This window comes from Hemiscyllium ocellatum, chromosome 4, assembly GCF_020745735.1.
Source record: "Hemiscyllium ocellatum isolate sHemOce1 chromosome 4, sHemOce1.pat.X.cur, whole genome shotgun sequence".
Classification (NCBI taxonomy): Eukaryota; Metazoa; Chordata; class Chondrichthyes; order Orectolobiformes; family Hemiscylliidae; genus Hemiscyllium; species Hemiscyllium ocellatum.
The window spans coordinates 61,258,913-61,286,561 of NC_083404.1; the positions used below are offsets into that span (position 1 = coordinate 61,258,913).

Here is a 27,649-nt window from a genome sequence, read left to right on the forward strand (position 1 = left end):
ACATATTGTGTCAGGAAACCCTCCTGCACACATCGGACAAACACCGACCCATCTAACGAACTCGAGCTATAGCTTTCCCAGTCAATATCTGAGAAGTTAAAGTCCCCCATAACAACCACCCTACGACTTTCACTCTTCTCCTGAATCATCCTCGCAATACTTTCCTCTATGTCTCTCGGACTATTAGGAGGTCTGTAGAAAACTCCTAACAGGGTGACCTCACCTTTCCTATTCCTAACCTCAGCCCAAACTACCTCAGATGGCAAGTCTTCCTCCATCGTCCTTTCCACCGCTGTAATACTATCTTTGACAAGCAATGCCACAGCTCCCCCTCTTTTACCCCCACCTCTGACCCTACTAAAACATTTAAACCCTGGAACCTGCAACAACCATTCCTGTCCCTGTTCTATCCACGTCTCTGTAATGGCCACAACATCGAAGTCCCAGGTACCAACCCACGCTGCAAGTTCACCTACCTTATTTCTTATACTTCTGGCATTGAAGTATACACACTTCAAGCCACCTTTCTGTTTACAGGCACCCTCCTTCGAGATCGATGCCATGTTCTTAACCTCCCTACACTCAAGGTCCTGTACCCTAAAGCTACAGTCCAGGTTCCCATGCCCCTGCAGAGTTAGTTTAAACCCTCCCAAAGAGCACTAGCAGACCTCCCCCCAAGGATACTGGTGCCCCTCAGGTTCAGGTGTAGACCATCCTGTTTATAGAGGTCCCACCTTCCCCAGAAAGAACCCCAGTTGTCCAGAAACCGGAATCCCTCCCTCCTGCACCATCCCTGTAGCCACGCATTTAACTGTTCTCTCTCCCTATTCCTCGACTCTCTATCACATGGCACGGGTAACAAACCAGAGACAACAACTCTGTTCGTTCTAGCTGAGTTTCCAACCTAGCTCCCTGAAAGCCTGCCTAACATCCTCACCCCTCTTCCTACCTATGTCGTTGGTGCCAATGTGGACCACGACCTGGGGATGCTCCCCCTCCCCCTTAAGGACCCGGAAAATACAATCAGAGACATCACGTACCCTTGCACCTGGGAGGCAACATACCAATCGTGAGTCTCTGTCGCCCCCGCAAAACCGCCTATCTGTGCCCCTCACTATTGAGTCCCCAATAACTATCGCTCTACCTTTCTCCATCCTTCCCCTCTGAGCAATGGGGACAGGCTCCGCGCCAGAGGCCTGAACCTCGTTGCTTACCCCTGGTAAGTCATCTCCCCAAGTATCCAAAACGGTATACTTGTTCTTGAGGGGAATGACTGCAGGGGGTCCCTGCACTGGCTGCTTCCTCCCACTCCCCCTCACTGTCACCCATCTCTCTATAACTTTCGGAGTAACTACTTCCCTAAAGCTCTGATCTATGACCTCCTCTGCCTCCGAATGATCCGCAGTTCATCCATTTTGGTAGGAATAACAGCAAAATGAACTATTATTTAAATGGTGAAAAATTGCAACATGCTGCTTTGCACAGGACCCTGGGTGTCACAAAAAAGTTGGTTTGCAGGTCCAGCAGATAATTAAGGAGGCAAATGGAATATTATCCTTCATTTCTCGGGGGATGGAGTTTAAAAATGGGGAGGTTATGCTGCAGCTATATGGGGTGCCAGCGAGACCATACGTAGAATTCTGCGTACAATTTTGGTCTCCTTGAGAAGGGATATACTGGCACTGGAGGGGGTGCAGAAGAGGCTTACTGTTTGATTCCGGACTGGCTTATGAGGAGAGACTGAGTAGACTGGGATGACACTCATTGGAATTTAGAAGTGTGTGGGGTGGGGGTTCTTTTAGAGAGACATATGAAAATTACGAAGGGAATAGATAAGATAAAAGCAGGATTGTTGTTTCCACTGGCAGGTGAAACTAAAACTACGAAGCACAGCCTCAGATTTAGGACGGAGTTGAGGAGGAACTTCTTCAACTGAACGGTTGTGAACCCGTGGGGTTCCCTGCTCAGTGAAACAGTTGAGGCTATCTCGTTGAATGTTTTAAGGCAAAGATAGATTTTAGAATAGTAAAGGAATTAAGGGTTATGGTGAGCACTGGGTAAGTGGAGTTAAGTCCATGAAAAGATCAACCATGATCTTATTGAATGGCAGAGCAGGTTTAGCAGGCCAAATGGCCTACTCCTGCTACTATTTCTTATGTCTTTATGCTCTTTGACTTGAAAACACTATATACTTGCAGTATTGCAGACATGGTATCTTTTAGGGAAAAGCTCCCAACAGAATGAAAAATAATCACAGCTCTCAAATGATTCAAACATTTCACAATTAACTAATTTGAAGCAGTGAAGGTTACTACGAGACAATGGTTGGCAGCAATTTTGTATATAGCAAAATACTGTGAAGAGTTGAATACTTAGTTAACCCTTTATTTGGGCTGAAGGAGGAATGTTGATCAGGATATATCAGGTAAGCTCCATTAACCTGTGAAATCTTAAGGCTCATTAGGCCAGTTGGAATAAGCACATAAGGGTTTGTGATTTGTATCTTAACTAAGGAAAGTGACTCAAGCAATGTAATGCTATCTTTGCTATTGCATTGGAGTGAGCCTCGATTATGCATTGAGATCCTGAAGGGAAGGCTACAAAAAAATACCATACATGCTCTTATGCTCATACTTTGAGGAAAAGGAAACACCAATGTAAAAGAATTAGAATAAATGACAATTTAGAAAGGATATAACCAAGATAACTGCTCAACTTTGGATTGCCAAAATTGTACTGCTATATATTGATTCCAATCTAAAGAATTATTTCTGCAGAAAAATATTTATGAGATCTGCTAAATGATCTAGATTTTCCTCAGCGAGAAGTATTAAACATTAAGTTAGCTTTGTAAATATAGAAGGTCCAGCATCTGTTTTGCAGTTCCGTAATTTTGTGTAGCAATCACGTGCACGTTTCCAAATTACTTACTATAATGTTTCAATTCAAAGCTTTTAAAATATTCAAAATTAGAGTGTCTAATTTCTTCAATAGTTAGATTTGTCACGTATGTTAAATACAGTGAAAAGTGTTTTCTTCATCTGTTATAGGCAAAATGTTACCACGATTCAGTGCCATCTTGAAACACTGAATTATAATGCAAGATTTTTTCTGCAATGGAGTTCATCTTTCTCTTTTCTTCTTGCTCCTCCTCAGTCACTGCTTGACATCGACAGGAATCTATGAAATGGGCGCTGTAGTCTCAGTTACACACCTCCGCCACCACCAATTTGGAACCGCCGCATCTAAGCTTGAGCCATGTTCCTGGGGATGCATGAGTTCCATACCTCCTGTTCCCCATCCAACGCTCCTTCAGAGACTGTCGCCAGTCTGCCGTCTGCCCCTTTCACTGATGCTCTTATTCTTCCAGGTGCCTGGGCCTAGTTGCAGACCTGGAGTATCAGATCAGCCTGCAAGTCTGGGCTGAGGATGATAGCCTGAGACCTACTCCTCAGACACCGGGAAACCCCAGGCAGGGGTGCAGTCATGTCTGGCTCATCCTGGCTTTGTAGCCATTCACCGCCCTACTCTCCAGGCTTCAAAGAAAACAAGAAAAAAAAGAAAAGAGCAAAAGTAAAAAGAAAGCAAACAAGCAGAAGGAAGCAGACAAACATCAGCCTCAACCCTGCTATTCCACCACCACTTGAATGTATAATTACAAGTGGAGTCAATGACTGGCATTGTACTTGAATTAATGACAAGCCAGGACTTGATAAATAATTATTCAGATAATTGAGTGCAGTTATGAGCGTCAAACAAAATGGAAATTGTGGTCCATTACACAATGCTGTTTGAATGCTGAATGTAAGGTCATACAAATGCATGAATGACTTGCTCCATTGGTGGTAAAAATAGAGCCCCTCAAAAACCAGCAAGGCAGCCTGTGTGTGGAACCACAGCAGATACTAAAGGAGTAAATGATACTAAATCAGTATTTACTGCAGAAAAGTACATGGAAGATATAGAATGTGGGCAAATAGATGGTGGCATCTTAGAAAATATCCATATTACAGAGGTGGCGCTGGATGTCTTGAAATGCATAAAAGTGGATAAATCCCCAGGACCTGATCAGGTGTACCCAAGAACTCTGTGGGGATGCAGGGAAGTGATCGTTGGGCCCCTTGCTGAGATATTTGTATCATTGATAGTCACAGTCGAAGTGCTGGAAGACTGAAGGTTAGCTAACATGGTGCCACTATTTAAGAAAGTTGGTAAGGAAAAGTCAGGGAACTGTAGACTGGTAAGCCTGGCATCAGTGGTGGGCACGCTGTTGGAGGGAATCCTGAGGAACAGAATTTACATGTATTTGGAAAGGCAAGGACTGATTAGGGATAGTCAATATGGCTTTGTGCATTGGAAATTATGTCTTTCTAACAAAGAGGATTGATGGCTGCAGAGTGGTGGACTTTATATTGACTTCAGTAAGGTGTTAGACAAGGTTCCTTATGGATACTGTTTAGCAAGGTTAGATCTCATGGATTATAGGGAGAACTAGCCATTTGGATACAAAGTGGAACGAAGGTAAAAGACAGAGTGTGGTGGTGGAAGTTGCTTTTCAGACTTGAGGCCTGTGACCAGTGGTATGCCACAAGGATCAGTGCTGGGTCCACAACTTTTCTTCATTTATATAAATGATTTGAATGTGAACATAGGAGGTATAGTTACGGAGTTTGCAGATGACACCAAAATTAGAGGTGTGGTGGACAGTGAAAAAGGTTACCTCAGAGTACAATGAGAACTTGATCAGATGTGCCAATGGGCTGAGAAGTGGCAGATGGAGTTAATTTAGATAAATGTGAAGTGTTGCATTTTGGAAAAACAAATCAGAGCAGGACTTATCCACTTGATGGTAACATCCTGGGGAGTGTTGCTGAACAGAGACCTTGGAATGCAGTTTCGTAGCTCCTTGAAAGCTAGGATAGTGAAGGAGGTGTTTGATATGCTTTCCTTTATGGGTCAGAGTATTGAGTATAGGAGTTGGGAGGTCATGTTGCAGCTATGCAGGACATTGATTAGGTCACTTTTGGAACATTACATATCATTCTGGTCTCCTTCTTATCAGAAGGATATTGTGAAACTCGAAACGGTTCAAAAAAGATTGACAAGGATGTTGTCTGGGTTGGAGGATTTGAGCTGTAGGGAGAGGCAGAACAGGCTGAGGCTGTTTTCACTGGAGTGTCGGAGCCTGGCGGGTGACCTTATAGAGGTTTGTAAAATCATGAGGGACATGGATAGGATAAATAGACAAGGTCTTTTCCCTTAAGTCGGGGAGTCCAGAACTAAAGAGCATAGGTTCAGGGAGAGAGGGGAAAGATTTAAAAGGGACCTAATAGGCAACTTTCCACGTAGAGGGTGGTGCGTGTATGGAATGAGCTACCAGAGGAAGTGATGGAGGCTTTTAAATTATAGCATTTAAAAGGCATCTGGATGGATATAGGAATAGGAAAGGTTTAGAGGGATCTGGGCCAAGTGCTGGCAAACAGGACTAGATTAGGTTAGGATATCTGGTCAGCATGGATGAGTTGGACTGAAGGGTCTGTTTCCATGCTGTACATTTCTACGACTCTTAAGAAATGAGATAGTGCTGATAGTGTTAACCTGATATTTATGTGAGGGCAAAAGTCCAAATTGGTATGCTGACCAGCTGTCAGATATTAAAATCAGTGACAGAAGAATACCAGCCTTAATGGTAGTTCTTGGAAATCCGGTATAAGAAGGGAAGCGATAAGCAATTGTGCGAGATACTGGGAGTTTAAAGCTAAGGAGGACAGGTCAAAATCTGGTTACTGCAGCAGCAGGAGAAAACTAAGACTTCCTCAAGAGGACTGCAGGAGGGTAGCAAAATGCACTAACATTATTCAATTTGCAGATTCTAGCCCCCTTTTAATGCCAGTTTTGCCTGAAATCTGGGAGGCCAGTGCTGCATCTGTTAAACCTAAATTAGACTCTTACTTGGACTACAGAAACTTAATTCAAATATGCTAACCAGTTCCCACTGCTTGACGGGCAGAAAGCTGCAGGCCCCTCATACTAGTCATTGTGAAAATTGAATTGGTGCATATCAAAGACTTGGTTGTAAAATGCCAATTTTCAACTTTTTAATTCTTCATTGCCGAACATATCTGATTTCTCTGCCATGCATGCTTAATATCACAGTTGAGGCAGCAATTTTAACAATGGAAAAAAGGTACAGATTCCTAAAATGTATTGACCATAGAATTGAAGTTCGGCACTTGGGAAATGATTTGGGGGACAATGGCTGTGTAGTATTATTGTTAGACTATTAACCCAGAATCAGGCAGAAGGAACTTGAATTTAATAAATGAGTTTAATGATGAGGGCCCCTCTTGTGGTATAATGGTAGTGGGAGTGTCCCTATCCCTGGACCAAGGGGTCCAGGTTCAAGTCTCACCTGCTCCAGAGGTATGTAATTACATTTCTGGAAAGTTGATTAGAAAAATAAGTTAAATTAAAAAGTCTCATGATAACCATGGAACTATCATCTATTGTTCAAACAAACCATCTGGTTCACAGTGAAAGAAACTGCCACCCTTGACTGGCCTACAGATTAGGCCTCCAGGACCACAACAATGTGGTTGATTCTCATCTTAGGGATGAACAGTAAACACTGGCCAAGCCAGAAACACCATCCCATGAATACAACCAAACCTTACCACACTAACCACAGCTTCCAATTGTACACTTATTTCCACAAGTAGGGCTACATTTTTAAACAAAATTATTTCGTGGCATTTGAGCATTGCTTTGCCAATTCATTGTTGTCCATTCATAACTGTGTTTGAGAAGGTAGTGAGCAGCCTTCATGAGTCTATCAAATGTAAATATTCTTAGAGATTGTGCAGAAGGGAATTCTAGGATTTTGAGCCAGAGATAGTGAAAGAATGGTCATATTGTCCCAAGTCAGAGTGTTACGTGTCTTGGAGGGGAACTTGCAGTATTCAAGTTTGGAAGATGTTGAAGAAGCCACGGTGAGTGGTTGCAGTAAATCCATTGATAATAAATACTGCTTCCAGCATATGCCGATGGGAGAGGGATTGAACATTTAAAATAGTTGATGGGATAGTAACTAATTGAACTGTTTTATCCTTGATGGTGTCAAACATTTGAGCATTAGAGTTGCAACTATCCAGGCAAATATTCCATCACACACCTGACTTGTGCCTTTTATATAGTGGACTAGCTTTGAGGTCACCACAACACTGGCTTCTGGTCAATTACGACTTCTGGATATTGATAGCGAGATTAAGTGATTATAAAGCCATTGATTTGGGAGAAGATGCTTAGATTATGTTTTGCTGAAGATGGTTATCACCTGGGATCCCATGTAGGAAATAACATTCCACATCACTTCAGCTCAAGCCTGAACAATATCTAATGATTGCTGCATATAAGGAAAAACTGTTTCAGTATCTGAAGAGATGTGTTATGTAACTGAACACTTCAGTACTGAACATTGCCACTTTCTGAACTTTCAATGGGAGTTGATGGCCGTGGTTGGGAGCATGGTGTTAACCAATGAAGCTTCTGATATTAGTTAGGCACTTGCCACTATCCTGAAGAACTACGAAAGTGTCCTGGGACGCATAAGACCTATTTACAATAACAATAACTACTTTGCTGCTTTGCATGACTCCAGAGGATTTTCATCAATTCTAGTTATTGATATTATACTTGGTCAAGTTCTAACTTAACATCAAAGGCAGTCACCATTAGCTTAGCTCTTGAAGTCAAATCTTTTGTTCACAGCTGGAGCAAGACTCAGCGATTCTGACGGAATCTGAAGTTATCATCCAGTCATGAGGTTACTGCTGTGCAAATGCTCCATGTTAGCTACAGACTGTAGCTGAATACAATTTTGCTGCAACTGATGGCCCATCGCACCTTTCAAACTAAATCATTGAGATGTGAATCTTCACATAATATTTGAAACTGAACTATATGACCTATCATCCTTACAGTATAAAGAAATACTCCTGAACCGAGACACACTTCTTTCTCACCTTTGGAAAGACTGGTCTCAATATTAATTGTATCATTTGCCTGATTGAGGAGGGAGGTTAGCAATAAACTGTGCGAATATTTTGAGAAGTGCACAAATTTATCTCCCTTACTGCTATCATCATTCTCCTGCTCAGTGGAACACATTCTGGTCTTTCTGCAGAATAGAACTTGGGAGATAAATCAGTGTTGTCTTGGAAACCCAGATCAAATCCATGTGCTGTAGGATTCCAAAGTCGGTAGTCATGTTAGCATTCAGAGATTAGAAGGCTGCTGTCTGGATTGTCAAGACATCATTCACATTCCCAAATTAAAGCTCCAGTGTCTCCCAGACGTTAAATGAAAGACTACATAGGAAAGTAAGAACTAGGAGTAGGGGTAGGCCATCTGGCTCTTAGAGTCTAGATTAGAGTGGTGCTGGAAAAGCACAGCAGGTCAGGCAGCATCCGAGGAGCAGGAAAATCGAAGTTTCAGGCAAAAGCTCTTCAACAGGAGTGAAGGCAGGGAGCCTCCAGGCTGGTGAAATAAATGGGAGGGGGATGGGGCTAGGGAGAAGGTAGCAAAGTGTACATACAATAGGTGGGGATGAAGGTGATAGGTCAGAGAGGAGGGTGGGTGAAGATAGCAAATGGGTGAAGGGGGTGGGGATGAAGGTGATAGGTCAGAGAGGAGGGTGGAGCGGATAGGTGTGAAGGCAGATTGGCAGGTAGGACAGGTCATGAGGATAGTGCTGAGCTGGAAGGTTGGAACTGTGGTAAGGTGGGGGAAGGGGAAATGAGGGAACTGGTGAAGTCCACACTGATGCCCTGGGGTTGAAGTGTTTTGAGGCGGAAGATGAGGCGTTCTTCCTCCAGGCTGAATGAATGTGTGCATCCAATGGGTGCAATGCATTCAGTGAGGATGGCAACAGGACAATGCCAACATGCATAGGTATGAACTTCAGAAACTTTTCAAGGTAGTGGTACCAGTGAAAAGTATATGCCAAACACGGCATGAGCTGAATGTAGAGTTATCAGATTACATATGAATTGGGATGGTTAGGAGATTAGGATTGCGTAAAGAAGGTGAGAGTGTACATTCAAATGAAACTGAGTACGAGAAAAATAAGTGGAAGAGAGGAATGGTGCAAATGGAGTATGCTTGACAAGACAGAGTGAGAAAGTGCAGTACAGAACAGAACTTTGATGCATTTGCTTATTTCCTCATCAATCCTGACTTGATCAGATCATGGAAATTGTTGTGGTCAAGTATGAGATGCTCATTTCCCAAATTATCTCCATCCAAACTTTCTTATTCATAGCATCAAATTTCTTTGTCTCATTCATGGGAAATAAATTAACTTTCTACGCTTTCACTACACCTTGCAGACTGTCTAACAATGACTTGCTGAGTATAAGAGAGATCTCTTTGTTGTGTCCTTTAAATATCCCACTTTCACAAAATATTACCTTCTATTCCACCTAGCCTTTTAAACAGTCAAGCAAAGTCATGTTACGTGAGTTCACATCACCTGAATTGGAGATTTGAATCTCAATGCAAAATTATAATGAGTCAGTCCTGTCAAAATCGGACAGTCCTAGATGCTTCTTCATCTACAGTTAATGGCAACTATCCTTACCTCTCCACAGGCCCCTCCCCCCAGTCCTCTCACACATTAATATTTTTGAGGCCATTATCTAAGTTTAAACAAGTTAACATAAGAAGCTCTTTACCCTTCTAGATTTTAATTAAACACATGGGATAACAATAATCAAAAAAGGTATTCACAAAGATTTATAATATATTTGGCAATTTACTACATGGAAAATCAAAGCTGGTAGAATAAGCCATACAAATAACCCCAGGAAAAGAAAACACACACTGGGTCATCAATATGGCCTTTGGAAAAAAAGAGGACATTGAATTAATGTTGTCACCACATTTAATGCATCATATTCTCATTTTAACTGAGGTTGAGGGAGTTAGCTATACCTAAAGGTCTTATGCCCAAAACGTCGATTTTCCTGCTCCTCAGTTGTTGCCTGACCTGTGCTTTTCCAGCAACACACTCTCGACTCTGATCTCCAGCATCTGCAGACCTCACTTTCTCCAAGTACTCACTTTCACCTAGTTAGCTTTTTTGTTAATCTTCAAAGCTTCCACCTTTGTTGGTAAAGCTCTACAATCTAGTCAAGTCAACCTATGGTTTTAATCTATTCACATGATTTCTCAAAGCTTTCACTTTCTTACAGAAAAAGTGGAAATTCACATTGCAAAATGATTGAAAATTCTCCTCCACTACGAAGGTTTAATTGGAAATATGTATCATATATAACCTGAATTCAGACATTTTTGGTCAAAAGATCATCATTTGTCTATGTTAACATTTATATTAATAATACATATCTTACATTCCAATTACAAATATTTTTAGTTCGCAATATATTGTTGTACCCAACTTCCAGTTTATTCATATTTCTGAAGAAAAATCATATTTTATCACTGGCAGAGATATTCAGTAAAAATTAGATTTGGCTGGAGTATAGGTTTAGATTTTATCAGATATCAAATAATCTTACTGTTGCTGACACTCAAATGTGATAAAGGAAAGGTTTACAACGTGCTTAGTGCTTCTTAAAATTGCAGTTACGCACATCTATTTGGTGTCAGCCCCAAAGTTATTAATAAGCAGCTCTTTTCTTCAAAAGTAACTTAATGAACAAACAAACAGGTTTTACATCTCTGTTGAAACAGTGCATGAAGGATTATTTACAGATGATAACCTATTGCTCCTTATTGTTTCCAGCATAAATAATTTTTAAATTCAAGGTTGGACAAGCATAATGACTGCAAATACACTAAAATCAACTGACCCCACTATAGGAAATCGAGCAAAATTTGGCCTTGATCCTCATGTCATCGTACACCACTACCCAAAACAGATTTCATGGTACGTACCTCATACCTTCAGCATTCAAGATGTCCTGTCAGGAATTTCTGATTCCATCAGTGTTGCTATCTGCATCTTTGTATGCTCTATTTTCTTAACTTCAGTAAAGTAGGTTATATTTGCAGCTTACTTTATGACAAATTCTTTTTCTATTGCTTCTTTTAGTACAACTTGAGATGTCAAAATGCTGGGTTAAAACAGTCAACCCTAAGACTGTGCTAACATTATTGGTGCAAAAAGCTTTAGCTACTTTTCAAATTTGGAATGATAGCAAGAATATTTTCTAGAACAATCTTAAAAGAACTTGACTTTGTTTTTATTTCTTGTGCCAATATCCCTTAGATGACACTCATTTTAGCAGCCTTCAAATATATGCTTCACTTGTTGAAGCAAGGTTGCCAATTATAAACAACTTCTATCTTTGCAGAAACTTTAACATTGCGACTAGTCATGAGGCTGTTCACAGAAGCATAATGAAACCAAACTTGACACCAAGCCACATAAGGAAATATTTAGGCAGACAGTCAAATGCTTAGACAATGATGGAAGATTTAAGACATGCCTTAAAGGCGGCAAGACAGACTGTAGGTTTAGGTGAGGAATTCCAGAATTTCAGGTTCTTGACAGCCGAAGGTATCAAAGAAAGAACAATGCCCAAGAGGCCAGAATTTGAGAAGTAGAGATAACTTGCAGAGTTGTATGGTTGGAAGAGATTGCCAACACACGGAGGGTTGAGACCATGAAGGGTTTTGATACAAGAATATGAGTTTTTAAAAATTGAGGCGTTTGTAAAAAGTCAATATCGCGTGCACAAGTACTACAGTCTACTTTCCTGGCCATCAGTCAATGTTGGATATAATTCTAATACAATATTGCCATACCTGTTCTCGTCAACTTGCTGTTTGCATCTAACAATTATTTTTCATCAACATGTTTTATCTAATGAGTTACAGATGCTTTCCCTTCTCTTAGTTCTATGCCCTTTGACATTTTGTTTTTTTAGAATTTGCATAAAATCTGTCAATATCCAGCCTATATTCAGTTAAAAATAAAATACTGGATAAAGCCTTCCAAACTACCTTTTGATAATGTGCTCATCATTTCAGCAAAAATAATATGAGAATCTCAGGTCATTCACCTTTCTAAATTCTGCATCCAATTCAGCCAGTAGTTAGATTGTTTTGTGTCCATCGGAAAGACTAATTCATCTTCCGCATAATGATTCAAATTACCCTTAATATCTAAGACTCATGAACTGAACCAAGTTTTTATCCCAATCCCTCTAGTCACCTTGTACATTTAGCTTTCCAGTTAACAGAGGTACTGCTATCCTAAATGCTTACATCCTGACAATATTTCTACTTTTATTAAGAGAGTATTCCTTGGCTTCACTGTGGCTTCTGAATACTTGAATAAAAGCACAATGATAAAAAATGTTAATTAAATTCACAGCAAACTCATTTTTTGTTTTAAAAAAGTTGACTAGCAAGATTAGAACTCTACACATTTTGTAAACGTCATTATATATTCTTTATCAACTTCTTCAGTTCCTCCCACTCAAAAAATGTAGTTCTTTCACTATTTTTCCCATTCTTAGTGTCTTCCCCTGTTCTTAGTGTCTAATAATTACAAACTCTATTATTGTGACTATCAACATACTTTCACTTGCTCATTTGAAATGTTATGTATTTCCTAGCAATGGTAATTTTGGCTAATATCCACTTACACTGCCATCCAAAATAGTTTTTCAGGTCTAGTTCTATAATTTTTATACTGCAGATACTTTCAATTTCAGTAGGCTTGCCATATAGAGTCATAGAGATCTACAGCACTTGTCTATGTTGACTAGATACCCTAAATTAATCTAGTTGCATTTGCCAGCACTTGGCCCATATCAATAAAAAGACCCTTCCTATTTATATACCCATCCAGATGCCTTTTAAATGTTGTAATTATACCAGCCTCCACAACTTCCTCTTGCAGCTCATTCCAAACATTTACCACCCTCTGCATGAAAAAGTTGTCCTTTAGCTCCCTTTTATATCTTTCCGCTCTCACCTTAAACTTAGTTCAGGACTCCCTCACCCCCAGGAAAAAGACCTTGTCTGTTTATCCTATCTGTGCCCCTCCTCATGATTTTACAAACCTCTGAGGTCACCCCTCAGCCTCCGACGCTCAAGGGAAAACAGCAATAGCCTATTCAGTCTCTCCTTAAAGCTCAAATCCTCCAACCCTGACAACATCCTTGTAAATCTTATCTGTACCCTTGCAAGTTTAACAGCATCCTTCCTATAGGAGAGAGACCAGAGTTACACACAATGCTCCAAAAGTGGCCTAACCAATCGTCTGTACAGCCGCAACATTACTTCCCAACTCCTGTACTCAATACTCTGACCAATAAAAGAAAGCATACCAAACGCCTTCTTCACTATCCTATCTGCGACTCCACTTTCAAGGAGTTATGAACCTACACTCCAAGGTCTCTTTGTTCAGCAACATTCCCCAGGACCTTACCATTAAGTTCAGAATTTCTGCTATGATTTGCTTTTCCAAAATGCTACACCTCACATTTTATTAAATTAAACTCCACCTGACAATCCTCAGCCTGCTGGCCCATCTGATCAAGATCCCGTTGTATACTGAGGTAATCCTTTTTGCTATCCACTGCACCTTCAATTTTGGAGTCATCTACAATCTTACTTACTATATCTCTGATGTTCATATCCAAATCATTCAGATAAATGACAAAAAGCAGTGGACCCAGCACTGATCCTTGTGGCACACCACTGGTCATAGGCCTCCAGTCTGAAAAGCAACTCTGTAGCACCACCCTCTGTCTTCTACCTTCAAGCCAGTTCTGTATTGAAATGGCTACTTCTCCCTGTATACCATGTGATCTAACCTAGCTAACCAGTCTACCATGAGAAACATTGTCGAATGCCTTACTGAATTCCACATGGATCACATCCACCGCTCCGAACTCATCAATGCTCTATGTTACTTCTTCAAAAACTCAATTAAGTTACTGAAACATAATTTTCCACACACAAAGCCATGTTGACTAAGCCCAATCAGTCATTGCTTTTCTTAATAAATATAAATGCTGTCCCTCAGGATTCCCTCCAACAATTTGCTCACCACCCAATGTCAGACTCACTGGTCTATAGTTCCCTGGCTTTTTATTACCACTTTTCTGAAATAGTGGCAGCAGGTTAGCTAACCTCCAGTCTTCCGACACCTTACCTATAACTATCGATTTTACAAATATCTTAGCAAGGGGCCCAGCAATGACTTCCCCAGGTTCCCACAGAATTGCAGGGTACACCTGATCAGGTCTGGGGATTTATCCACCTTTATGCGTTTTTAAGATATCTAGTACCACCTCCTCTGTAATATGGACATTTTTCAATATATCACCATCTATTTCCCCACATTTTCCATGTCCTTCTCCACAGTAAACACTGATGCAAAATATTTGTTCAGTATCTCCCCAATCTCCTGCAGTTCCAGGCTGCCTTGCTGATCTTTGAGGGACCCGATTTTCACCCAAGTTACTCTTTTGTCCTTAATGTATTTATAAAATTCCTTTGGATTTTCTTTAACCTTATTTGCCAAACTGTCTCATGTCCCCTTTTTGCCATCCTGGTTTCCTTCTTAATTCCTCTCAAGTGTACTCTTACTGCCTTTATACTCTAAGGATTTACTCAATCTCCTGACATATGCTTCTTTTTTTTCTTGACCAAACCTCAATTTCTCTAGCCATCCAGCATTCCCTACACCTATCAATCTTGCCTTTCACCCTAACAGGTACATACTGTCTCTGGATTCTTGATATCTCATTTTTGAAGGCTTCCCATTTTCCAGCCTTCCCTTTACCTGCAAACATCTGACCCCAATCAACTTTTCAAATGTCTTGCCTAATATCATCAAAATTAGCCTTCCTCCAATTTAGTACTTTAACTTTTAGATCCGGTCTATCCTTTTCCATCACTGTTTTAAATCTAATAAAATTACAGTCGCTCATCCCAAAGTGCTCCCCCATTGGCACCTAAGTCACTTGACCTGCCTTATTTCCCAAGAGTAGGTCAAGTTTTGCACCTTCTCTACTGGGACATCCACATATTGAATCAGATAATTTTATTGTACACACTGAACAAATTCCTCTCCATCTAAACCCTTAACACGATGGCAGCTGCAGTCTATGTTTGGAAAGTGAAAATCCCCTACCATAACCGCTCTGTTGTTCTTATGGATAACTGCAAACTCCTTACAAAGTTGTTTCTCAATTTTCCTCTGACTGTTGGGGTATCAATAGTACAATCCCAATAAGGTGATCATCCTTTTCTTATTTCTTAGTTCCACTCAAATAGCTTCCCAAGAATATCCTCCTCAAGTATAGCTGTAATGTTACCTCTCATCAAAAACACCAGTCCCCCTCCTCTCTTACTCTCCTTACTATCCTTCCAATAGCATCTATACCCTGGAATATTAACCTGCCAGTCCTGTCCATCCCTGAGCCAGGTCTCTGTAATTGCTTTGATATCCCAGTCCCAAATTTCGAACCAAAGGTGGAGTTCACCTGCCATCCCTGTTAGACCTCTTGCACTGAAATAATAGTTTAATTTATCGATCCTACTTCGCTCTCTGTCTTGTTCCTACCTGCTCTTTGATTTTTCCCAACTGTACCAGTCTCAGATTGATCTCTTTCCTCACCATCCTCCTGGGTCTTGCCCTCTTTTCCACTTTAGTAGTTTTAAATCCTCCCAAGCAGCTCTGACAAATCTCTCTGCCAGTATATTAGTCCTCTTCCAATTCAGGTGCAATTGTTTTTCTTATACAGGTCACTTCTACCCCAGAAAAGATTCCAGTGATTCAAAAATGTGAATCCTTCTCCCATTCACCAGCTCCTCAGCCACGCATTCATCTGCTCCATCCTCCTATTCCTATCCTCACTAGCTCATGCCACCAGGACTAATCCAGATATTACTATCCACGATAACCTCCTTTTTAAAGTCCTGCCTAACTTCCTATCTTCTCCCTTCAGAAGCTCATCCTTTTCTCTTTCTATGTCACAATCCCGTATCCAGAGATACGGGAACTCAAACAACAAGGGCAGTAGCTGTGCAGATTCACTGCAAAGTCAGACAGCAGTGTAGGTTTCTTTCACGTTTGATTTAATGACCATGTAGTCTCTGCCTTTGCCTCTCTTCCTCCTTTTTCAAGTGTCGTTGTTTTGATATTTTCCCCCCAAAATTCCAAACAATGCAACAGCTAACACAATAGTAATTACTGCTCCAAAACCTAAAATACCTCAAAAAAGGAGTAGCCCTTACAGCCACAAGTTTTCCTGTCCTCCATCTATTAAAAGCATCTTGCAATAGTGAAAGCACTTTACAATAGTGAAATACATACTTAAGTAAATTACAATTAATATGTGAAATGCACTGAAATGTTTATAGATGTATTCAAATTTATAAACAATACAGAATTGTACAAATGAGAGGACACAAGGTATCTTAAGCTGCCTCACCATTACACAATCCAAATGCAATGGAAATTGAGATGAATTTGGCAATGGTCGCACTTATGTAACATGCATGCTATAGAATTAAATTTTGCAAAATTATTTATATTGAAATCTTAACCTACATTCAGGTAAACATTATGGTAATATACAGTGCACTGAACTGTATGCTAACTTGCAAGGATTCTGTTGATATTCATACCTTTTCTTTGGCTTGTGTTCTCATCTCATAGGACAGCTGAAGCAAGCAGATAACTGCACTCTTTGTGACTCCTTTACCCATGAATGACATTGCATTTCCGCCCCATTCCACATAAAATGATGAAATGACCTGTTATCGACAAAAGTTAGTAGCATCAAAAAAATTGAAATTAAAAAAGATCACAAGCATTGCAGCAGCAAAAGAATCAGAGCATTAAATATATCTTTGTTTACTTTCACAATAGTTTCAACACCCATGTGCCACTTTAGTAAAAGTAAGATAAGTGGGAAATAATGCTGTCTTATTTTCAATCCATTAAAATGATTTATATCCTTTAGCTATTAGAATAATTTAAGCATCACGGTCTCCCTTTAGTTGTGTACTAGCAATTCAATACACCCGAGAAACTTGCTAGTCCACTTCAGATGGCAATCACTTTATAAGCATGATGGCAGACATCCTTCCCCCAAAAAAGCAAAATGAATGGGTAGGCTTTTGGCTACCATGACTGATACTTATTTTATATTCCAGATTTGTTTAATTGAACTTAAATTTACCAACACTATGACGGGATTTGACTGATTTCAGATAATTAGTGAAGGCCCCTTTAATCCCGGTCTAGCAACGTAACCACTATACTAGCCTACCCTTGCTGCACTAAATAGACAAAGGGGAAAGGGGAAAAGTGATGCAAGATAAGGTGTCAGTTTTGAACAAACAGGCCTTTGACTGTTCCTTGACTTTCCAATTCTCTTAATCGTCTTCTCCCAGTGGATGAAAAATTAACAGTCAAATCCTGATGAAATATAAAGGCAACAACGTGAAATGTTGACTCTATTTGTTTCACCATAGGTATGTCTCTGAGGATTTTCTGATTTTATTTCAAATTCTAATCTCCCTAACATTGCCATTCACTTTTATAAATTATACACATTTTAATACTTGCCTCCAGCAGTCCCATCAAATATTTCTTACAAAGCATGTAGGGGTCCTCAGTGGTTGAATGCAAAGTCCAACCAGGAACAGCAGTAACATAGACCATACCACGCAGTGTCCGCTCCAATGCAGGTAATCCGTAGAAATGTGGTGCATTTGTGATTCGCAAACACTGTAGAAGCTTAACTGAAAGTTGGGTTCTGAAAGGACCAGCCAACAACAGGCATTTTCTGAAAGGGAGAAGAACAATGGTAATTTAAAGGATTAATTTACTTCAGTTGATGAACCATCTCTCTAGATAAGCAAAAACATTTAATTAAAATAGCATAAGCACTAATTCCAGATACAAAGGAATGGCTTTCAAATAGAAGTTTCACATAAACGTTTAGGAAATCACAATTATGCTTCTACCAATATAAAGCCATATGATTAATGGTGTTAATGGTTAGAAAAATACCATAAATCTCAAAAATGCTCAGTGATACTGCTGTCAAATTCTTAACAAAATTAATTTTCTGGAAGGAATTTTGAGAATGATTGGCAAGAATGTTACATAGCTTGTACTTTTGCATGTGCTAAAGAAGAAAGCTTCCTTGAGATGTTTGAAACCTAATGCAATTTCTTGGTGTTTACTTTATCAGAGTATTTTATATGAATAAAATGCAAACAAAATGCTGAATCTTGAGGAAAAGGGGTTTGGAAGGGCGACTGAGAGCATAGTCAATAGTATAGATTTTAAAAAGGAGGAGTGAAAGGGAAAAAGATTGAGAGAGAGAGAGAGAGAGAATTTCAGATCATAATTTCTTAGTGGGGGGAAAGGGAAGAGGGGATGAATCAGAGGAGGAAAGATTTGGGACAGCAGATTGTGTTAAGGATTGTAGTTTAGTACGTAAGATAACTAGAGGGCGAAAAATGGAACTTGTGTCTCATCTTCACATTTATAAATTTTTATTTAGAGCAAAACACAGTAAAACTGGCACCTCCTGCTATAATTACTAATTCCAATTTCATGCTTTATTATATGTATTTGTATGATAGGAGCAAAAGTGAATTGCCAGTTAATGCCCACAATTTGAATACAATCAAATGTCAAACGGTTATATAATCAATTAACACACAAGGTGGCAATCAGTGAAAGCACAGTGCACTGATGTGTCCTTGTTGGGAGTGAGCAGTCTTGACATCTAGTTCCAGATGCATTTCTATGATGCAAATAGCAGACACCTTATGTTCCATTGTAGCGGCAGAAAATGTATCATTTTTCAACAGGGTTCTCTTCAAGAACAGTAGTCAAGTTCTTCCACATCGTTCTTGATCGCTATTTGAAGTGCACAATTTCTGAAAGTGCTAGTTCACAAGCTTAACAAGTTTATCTGGAAAGTACATGATAAAGATCTGATGTTTCAAACAGGGGGACAAAAAAAATAAGCCACCCAAATTGCTTTTACAGACAATTTGAATTTCCTTGACTCCTTTCAGCTTAAGTCTTCAGGTTGACTTTTATCAATGTTAGTTTCCTAAATAGATTTTATATAATCTGAGATTTTCTTCAACAATATTGAATTGATTTGAATCTGTCTGCAATATTGTTCTCTTGTGAAAAAGTGGAACAGAGCATGAACTGGGATTGTGATGAAACAAAAGTATTTCTTCTTGACAATACAGTACTATAAGGTGTATTTCCTCACTGCACATTCAGGACTATTTGATTTGTACTCATTCTGGCCATCAGTATAATAATGAAACAAGTAGTTGCCTGCAGTGACTTCACATGTACTGTGACTGCATGGGCAGTGAATCTGTCACTGTGAGACCTGGCAGCAAATGCAGCTGTTCAAAAACAGGAGGTAAATTGTTTATAAACAGAAAACATCAGCTTCAACTTTCATGGGACATGAAAACTAGAATTTGTTACCAATCATGTTGTCCTTAAACTGAATGCTTTAATTGATCACAATAGAATGCAATTAAGAGTCAAACCTCTTGGGTCTGTCGTCAAATGCAGAGGACCCGGCAAGGACAGATTTTCAAACCTAAATAGATAGATTCTTTCTCAACACTAATAAATGACAATTTCATGGTCAGTACTATGCAGACTAGGTTTTGTGAATTTCCAATTTATTTGTTGAACTTAAATAACACGAGTTATAGTCAGATTTGAATCCATCTTCAGAGCATTACCTTGGGCCTCTATTATTAGTGTTATGACGTTGTAGGCGTGCACTGTACCTTTAAGGGAGTTGAAACTTCTGGCTTGCACAGCATGTGCTGAAAAATTTTAAAATGTAACATTTGGTTGTGAAACAAATAGCTGGAGCTTTGCTGCTGTGGTACACAACAAATTCGAATTTGGCCAATCAGTTTAAATTGCACCCCAGATACCAAAATCTAATTTTACTGTTTTGGATGACATCAAACCAATGAGCCGGTCTAATGTTTTGTGGTATATAAAATTGAGTATTTTGAACAGTTGAGGAGAACAGCAAAGAGCACCAAACACCAACAGACTGCCAGTAGAATAGCTCCTGGAAAGGTATCTGGCCATAAGAAAGTTGTGTAGCAGAAGATCAAAGACAACCTAGAGGAATCCACAGAGGAAGGTCGACATCCAAAGACGACAACTAGTCTTGAAAATTGATTTGCCATAAATTTAAGAGGGAATTTATCAGACCAGTATGGTAGAGTGGGGGAAAAAATAGATTTCAGAGAAATGAGTTGTAAATACTTGTTGTTTAATGTTCTCTTTTGCCCTTAAAGAATAAAAGTTTTAATTTTTCCTTTGTATAGTGATACTTGGGATAGTTCTTTGCCACTTGAAATTTAACAGATTATGTCACCAGGTGAGCTTTTCTCCGTGTCTGGTTTAAAATAGCAAAAGGGTTTACCCCGTGACAGAGCATAGTCATGATATTCTAACTGTTTAACATCTTCACAAATCACTTAGTACCTGTTTGTAACAGAGGTGAGAGATTGCAATATTGAGTTGAAGAATCCAGTCAGCTCCTTTTGAAGTTTCTGCTTAACAAGGGCTTGAATTTCATCCATTTCACCTTGCACTGCTGATCCAGTTTGCAGCAACAAATTCATCAGTGGATTGCTTTCCTGTCAGTGAAACACATCAATTGAACAAAACCGAAGTGAGTTAAATGTTCCACTTCTTGTAATCTTACCAATTCCCTGTCCACAATCCTATTTCTATAATGATACAATGCAATAATTCTATGGGTTGTGGTTACTGTTGGTCACCTCCATTCTGTTCATTTCAACTGTTCTGACAGTTTAATTAATGAACCACAGTGTCAGGATCACAATACTTGAAAGATCAGAGATGAGGAATGTTTAGGTACTTGTAGATAATTTATAAATTTGTCATGTAGATAAGTTTAGGATCTTGAAAAGATTAATTTTAATTCTGACAAGTAGACAGGTTTGCGTTTAATGAGGTGAATATTATTCGGATGCAAAATCAGACATTTATTGTTAAAGCACGCAAAATTAATGTGAGTTCCCATCTATTTTCCCAAATAACATACTTCTACCCAGCATTCAATTTAAATACTGGAGAATAGAGACTGGTACAGACAGGCTTGTGTTACTCAGAGAAATGGAAGAAATAGATTATCAGTAGTGATCTCCATGTAATACTGTCTCTTTACAATATGTTAACATTGCATACATATTCGAAACATATAAGCTTCAAACCTAAGAGATTCTGCATGTGACTGATGTTATTCAAATGTCAACAAACAGGTGGATGAAGAACAAAAAAAAAATACTGGTACCAATATCCAAAAATTATGGAAAATACCAGCATATTTGATCAAAACATAATTCTGCTTAATTGTTGTTATTCATGAGAATAGTAATACCTTTCATAATCAGCATGAACATCAGAAAGCAAATTTGGATCTAAGCTATACAAAAATAGCACAATAACAACTAATTTTATAGACCATCAGACATATAAAGAAGCACTTCAAGACATTTCACAAATCTGTCAAATTTAGAAAGTTTAGCAAGGAAGTTAAAACTAATAAGGGAAGGGTAAGATTCAGCTTATCACTCAGAATGCCAAAGAAATATGTTTTGAGATATTTTTTAAAAATTGGTGTAAAGTGCAGTTGCACAGAACTAGAATGATTACACTTCAACACTTCATCTGTTTATCTTACAAATTCATCATATTCCGACAACTTAATGGAGTTTGAGATGGAGGGACTCACATAAGAACATAAGAAATAGGAGGAGAAGGACATCAATTCCAGCTACGTAGAAATTTCAGCCCAAAAATTTTTAAATTGGTCCAAATTGTCTCAGTTGGCATTAATGCTCCACAGAAGCCTATCCATCTTTGCATCATTTAGTCTATCAGCAGATCCACCTATTCTTTGTGCATTTCTCTTGTGTATTTATTGAGCTGCTTCTTTTCAGAAAGAACAGGGTTTTTTTCGCCTCAACTATTCACTGTGGTAACAAGTTCCATATTCTATCTGTTCTCTGGGTAAATGGGTTCCTCCTGAATTGTTCACTACATTTATTAGCTACCATCTGACATTGCATTAAGACCACCTTACATTTTGGATTTGACTGTAAATGGAAACATTCTCCCTGTTAAATGTCTTCATAATTATTTTAAAAAACTATTAGGTAGATCATGCCTCAGTCTTCTCATTTCTGCAGAATATTTTGTTCAATATTTTGTTTGATAATTATAACCACTCAGTTCTGGAATCAAGCTTTTAAACTTTTTTGTATCTTCTTCCATACGTCTATACCCTTTTGGAATATGGAGACGATAGTATATTAACCCACTTCTAAAGACCATTGCAACCAAAGTATTTATACATAAGAATATTGGTACTCCTTCCAAAGCTGAATCTGACTGGCTAAACTAATACAAAGTTAGCGCTTAAAAAGATAATGCGTTCAGAAGTTACAGATTCCCATGTCTATTTGAAAGAATAAACAAAACACCTTTCAAATCATCCTGGACAAAACTCATGCATCAATAGAAAAGCAGCCTTACTTACATTACAGAATAAAAAGTGAATCCCAGTATCAGGAATGATTAAACAAGATTCTAAAGCACAAGGGAAATGCATGAAAGAAGATGAAGTAATTGCTTATTGCTAATTGCAACCTTTGAAGCTGAAGTTCTCCAAACAAATGTGAAAAACGAACACATGCTTATAAAATCATTTACCCATCAATATTTCTCTGTAAAGATGGTTTTGTGCATGGTAAATTGTGTCTCAATAATTTGATTCAGTTTTTCTGAAGAGATGACAAAGAAGGTTGAAGAAGGCAGAGTGACAGATGTGTTTACTTAGACTTCAGCACAGAGTTCAACAATTCAAGGAATTTGGAGTATAAGAATGAGTGCATTTTTTAAAGGCTAGGTGCTAATATTCAGTTCACCATTCTAACAGCACTTGATTCTCTTGATTGGATTAGAGCCATTTACTAAATAGGTAGAATGTCTCAAGATCAGATATGTTTGAAAACTGAACACTTCCAAAATGTTCTACACATCATTTTAATTGAGTTTATAAAAAAATTCTTACTTAGACAATCTGATCAAGCACTGTATTTATCCTACATTCCAAGCAAGCCTTGATCACAGCCAACTAGATCTAACTCAAAGTGTCCTCAGCCCAAAGCACGTCCAGAGATTATTGGTTTTGTGATACCGAATCGGTGGTTAATTACTCATCTTCACATATTTATCGCATTTGCAATGTCTGATTACCTGTTTAAGGAGGAGCTCCAGGAGCAGATTTAGATCCTGAGTATCCGTACTATCCCTTTGTGCTTTCAACGTTTTGCTCAGGAAAGCCAAAACATCAGCCAAGAGCTTCTCATCTTCAACACAGGCTGGAAGGACTAGTAAAAACCTGGAACATCATTAATAGTAACTGTGTAAAATTTCAAACTAATGCAGATTTCCACATCCCAACAGTAACATTTAATGCTTGCGGTTGAGTGTTATTTTTTAAAGAGCTGTCACAACTAAGTAAAACAAATCAAATGCTGGACTAGAGAACATAATAGAGAACAACCCCAGCATTTCAGAAATGCAACTGCCACTTCATTCACACTTTGTAAGCAGAACATTTCTAATATTTTGATATTTAGTTTGCCTGTACTCTTTAGTAATGCATACATCATGCTCAATAGATACAAAAAAAGCTCTGGGAAAATAAGACCTGTGCATATACCCAAGGATTATATACCCAATTGTCCAAGCACACTCCTAGTCCAATTTGTCAGGACAGTTTCATGAAGGTGACAAAAACACTGGATTGAAAGAAAAATGGTGACGTGCACTCTTCACTACACTCATCAGGAGTTCAGCTATGGTTTCATTGCTTATAGGCAATGAGGAGAATCAAATTGAAATCAATTGCATGTAACTGAATGTACACACCTGCTGCATTCCCCTGAATCTCTGGCATCTACCCATCCTTTATTCTGGCTGCTTGCTCAAGCTGAACCTAGCAAAGCTCACCCTCAGTGTCAGATGAGAAGTCACAAATCCACTTGACCACCACAACCACTATTGCGAAGTCCAAAATAATATCAACCAAGCCTGTGCACATGCTAAAACTTTAAATCACAACATCAACAACTTGAGGCTTAACGTCTCTAATATGTTGGATGTAGCTGCTTGGCACAACCTACTGTCGTGTCAAGTGATCCAGAACTTCACAGGTAGTGTTCTATATTTTTCTACTTAATCTGTACACATTTCTGGACCACGTTGGACTTAAACCTAGGCCTCCTGTTTCCGAGGTAGGAATATTATCACTTTGCAACAACAGCCTATTCTATGCTATTCTAACTATTCTAACAGTTCTATTCTAACCTATCCTAATTGGTACTCCCTGTCCTTACAAACCTGAACTGATAGCCCATGCACCATAACAGTTACTAAAATCACTAATTCTCTTCAAAAGCTTCTGTAACGTTCCTAGCAACAAATCATAACAATCAATATTGCTTGTTACTTTGGTTGATTACACCTTCTCCATCCTCTTTGACCCACCTGTGACGTCAAATTCTCTCATCAGCAGACCCTTAACATTCTGTAACTTGAAACAATTTCATCATTTTACCAACTTTCTCCTCACCTTTCAGAGCAATTTTTCAAACCTATTACTTCAAGCAGCATCTTGATACTGCATAACTTTTGTCCAACTTCCTGAAACATATGTATATTAAAGGAGCAGAATAATGCAAGCTACTGTTCTCCAAATACTTTATTACAACTCCAATGAAAGGTACAAGACTCAGCATTTCTATTTGTAGCACTTATTTTTCAAGAAGAATTGGAATAGGGCTGTCAGAAACAAACACTAAAAATGGTGGTGTGTGCATTCTATTAATTAATACCATCTCTTTAAAATAACTGAAATACACAAAACTCACCTTGGAAATAGTAAACCTCATTCAAAAACAACTAGCAACCATTCAGGGAGCACGTTGGGCTTTAGCGATTGGGTAACTACTATGAGGTTCATAAGATTGTAAAATTTTGAACTCTCTTCAATTTAGGATAAAACAGGAGGTGGTGGGGGGGATTCTGAAACTTTCTTGGCAACTAGCCTGTAGTAGTTAAAGAGAAGCTTAGATTGTATTCAAGGGGCAATGGTGTAAGGTAGTAGTAATGGCAGCAATCTCAGAGTTCATAATAGTAAATTCCAAATCTTCCACAAAGGTGTTGAAAGTATCATGCTGTTCACAGTGGTGCTGTAAAATATCCATTTATTTCTAAGTTGTAAGCGTGTGTGGTCAAGAATAGATAATTAGCATTTCTACTCGAACGCAAACACATGTTGCCTTGAAGGAGTACTGAGGCCAGTTTTGAGATAAGGCCACAGATCGCCCTATAAGTCAATGAGAATCACAGGCAGACAAAAGTTTTAGGCATTCAGCAGAAAGAAGAGGCTTCTTGACTGTGTAATACAAACAATTGTAGAAGAGAGACAATCTCTAGTCAAAGTAATACATTCTGCATCTAAATATTCTGGGATTGTCATCCTAGCTTTACATGGGGAGGGGCGGGGAAGGATAGATCATTGGAACAGGTTTTACTGTTAGAGGTGGCTTTAGGAAACTCTGAAATCTGATGTAGCACCTTGGAGGCAGTCACTGATAGTCACACTCAGCAGACTGGGAAAACGAGAAACCATTTGAAGCTGAAAGTAAAAGTAAAATTTACACTCTATACAGAATAACAATCCTTGGAGTGATGTGTGCTAAGTATGAAAAAAAGTTCCATGGTGTGGTTTAAGTGAAAATTGCCTCAAAGCATGCATATTCAATTGTGCTTTTAGTCATTTGTAACAGTAAGAGTTTTCAAATGTGAAACCTTGTGCAGTCATAATTTTCAGCTATTCACTGAAAGTTTTAAATGTCTTTCTAAATATCATCAGTCTGCACAGATTATAACATTACCAATGCTTATAAGTGTTATGGGGCTTTCAGTAATTATACATACCTGCTCAGTGCTGTTTGCCATTCAAGGTCATGTAATATAGATATAGTGGAGTCAGTGCCTTGTTTCAGAGCTAGTTTGTCATTCAACAAATACAATCTCATTCTAGCAAGAGCAGAACTGACAGCACTATGAGATACTGCTTCTGTGATGGAAACAAGACATTCCTGCAAACCCCTAGTAACATAGGTTGTTTTAAGCATTGCAATGTCGACACAAGATAACTTCAGGTTTTCTAAAAATCTACAAAAGAGAAAAGATAGAAAGCAAATTAACACATCAAGAAGTCAATATATATATATATATATATATATATATATATAATTATAATTCTCTAACATCAATATTTAACTTAGAGATTGAGATATTGCACAACTTCATTTACAAAGTAATGAATATTCAGATCATTTTGAATGGGGGCAGATAAACCATAATAATAGAATACGAATGGATGGCACATTACAATTTGTTTGAGGCAAATTTGTCTTTTTGAGAGTGAAATCCCCACTGATTTGCTGGCTTGACAAAAAAGTGTGTGCAGATTAATGCAATCATCAGGTTTACTGGTTTTGCCACATGATTCTGCACATAGCTTTCAAACAGGACTCTGGGAAGTTCAGAATATAATAACTTGAACTCCCTTTGCCAATATTAAATACACCATGTGATCAGTAAGAGACCTTACGGTCCATTCATGCCCAGGTTTCATGCTCTCGATCTCTACTAAATCAGTCAACCATGATTCAATGGCACATTGAGCAACAACCAAATACAGTCAAAGACTCATCAATTTCTGCTTTCAGAAACAGCTGCTGGAATTTAGTAGTTATTTTTAAAAATCTGTCACAGCTTGTGGGCTTCACTGACAAGGTCAGCATCCAACATTACCCTCAGGTGGCATCAGGCTTCAAGAGTATGTTGAAACTGCAAGTAACTCGACAAGTAGAGACTTGTGCCAAATAGATGGCAACAAAGCTTTGAAGATTCAGGTGAGTTATTTGCAGCAGATTTCCCAGTCTCTGACCTGCTCTTGTTACTACAGCATTCATATGGAAGATCCAGATCAGTTTGAGGATATTCAGCTTTGGTGTTGTTGCTGAAGGTTAAGGGGAAATTCTTGGGAGATGATCAGGGCCTCGCACTTGTGTGGCTTGAATGTTAATGGTCATTTATCACGAAAGCCTGAATGTTGTAGAGCACATGGACACATACTGCTTCAGTATCTATGGACTCATGAATGCTGCCTCCTCAGTAAAAATATCCACCTGTGACCTTATGATGGAGGGAAAGTCCATCAACAACCAGTCAACAGCTTGACAGTCATACAAATGGAATCATATGGAACAGAAAATGTCCCAAGCACCACAATTACAAATAAAGCAGAATTATATAATAGAACGAAAAGCAGATGCTGGAGATCTGAAACAAAAACAAAAATCATCAATGAAACTCAGCAGGTCTGGCAGTATCTGTGAGAAGAAAGCAGAGTTAACGTTTAGAATCCAGTGACTCCATCAAAACCATTAGCACCTAGGAAAACGT

General features: G+C 38.8%; 1 protein-coding gene across 2 annotated transcripts in view; it reads right to left on the reverse strand.

Moving 5' to 3' along the window:
- rttn (rotatin) overlaps positions 1-27,649 on the reverse strand; it is a 223,972-nt gene that overhangs the window by 101,749 nt on the left and 94,574 nt on the right. For both annotated transcript variants that reach the window (XM_060823325.1, XM_060823321.1), the window contains exons 25-29: positions 26,111-26,350; positions 23,360-23,504; positions 20,558-20,712; positions 17,621-17,840; positions 16,675-16,803 (exon numbers count right to left, since the gene is read on the reverse strand). In XM_060823325.1, coding sequence (XP_060679308.1) covers positions 16,675-16,803; positions 17,621-17,840; positions 20,558-20,712; positions 23,360-23,504; positions 26,111-26,350 — 889 coding nt within the window. The remainder of the gene's footprint in view (positions 1-16,674; positions 16,804-17,620; positions 17,841-20,557; positions 20,713-23,359; positions 23,505-26,110; positions 26,351-27,649) is intronic.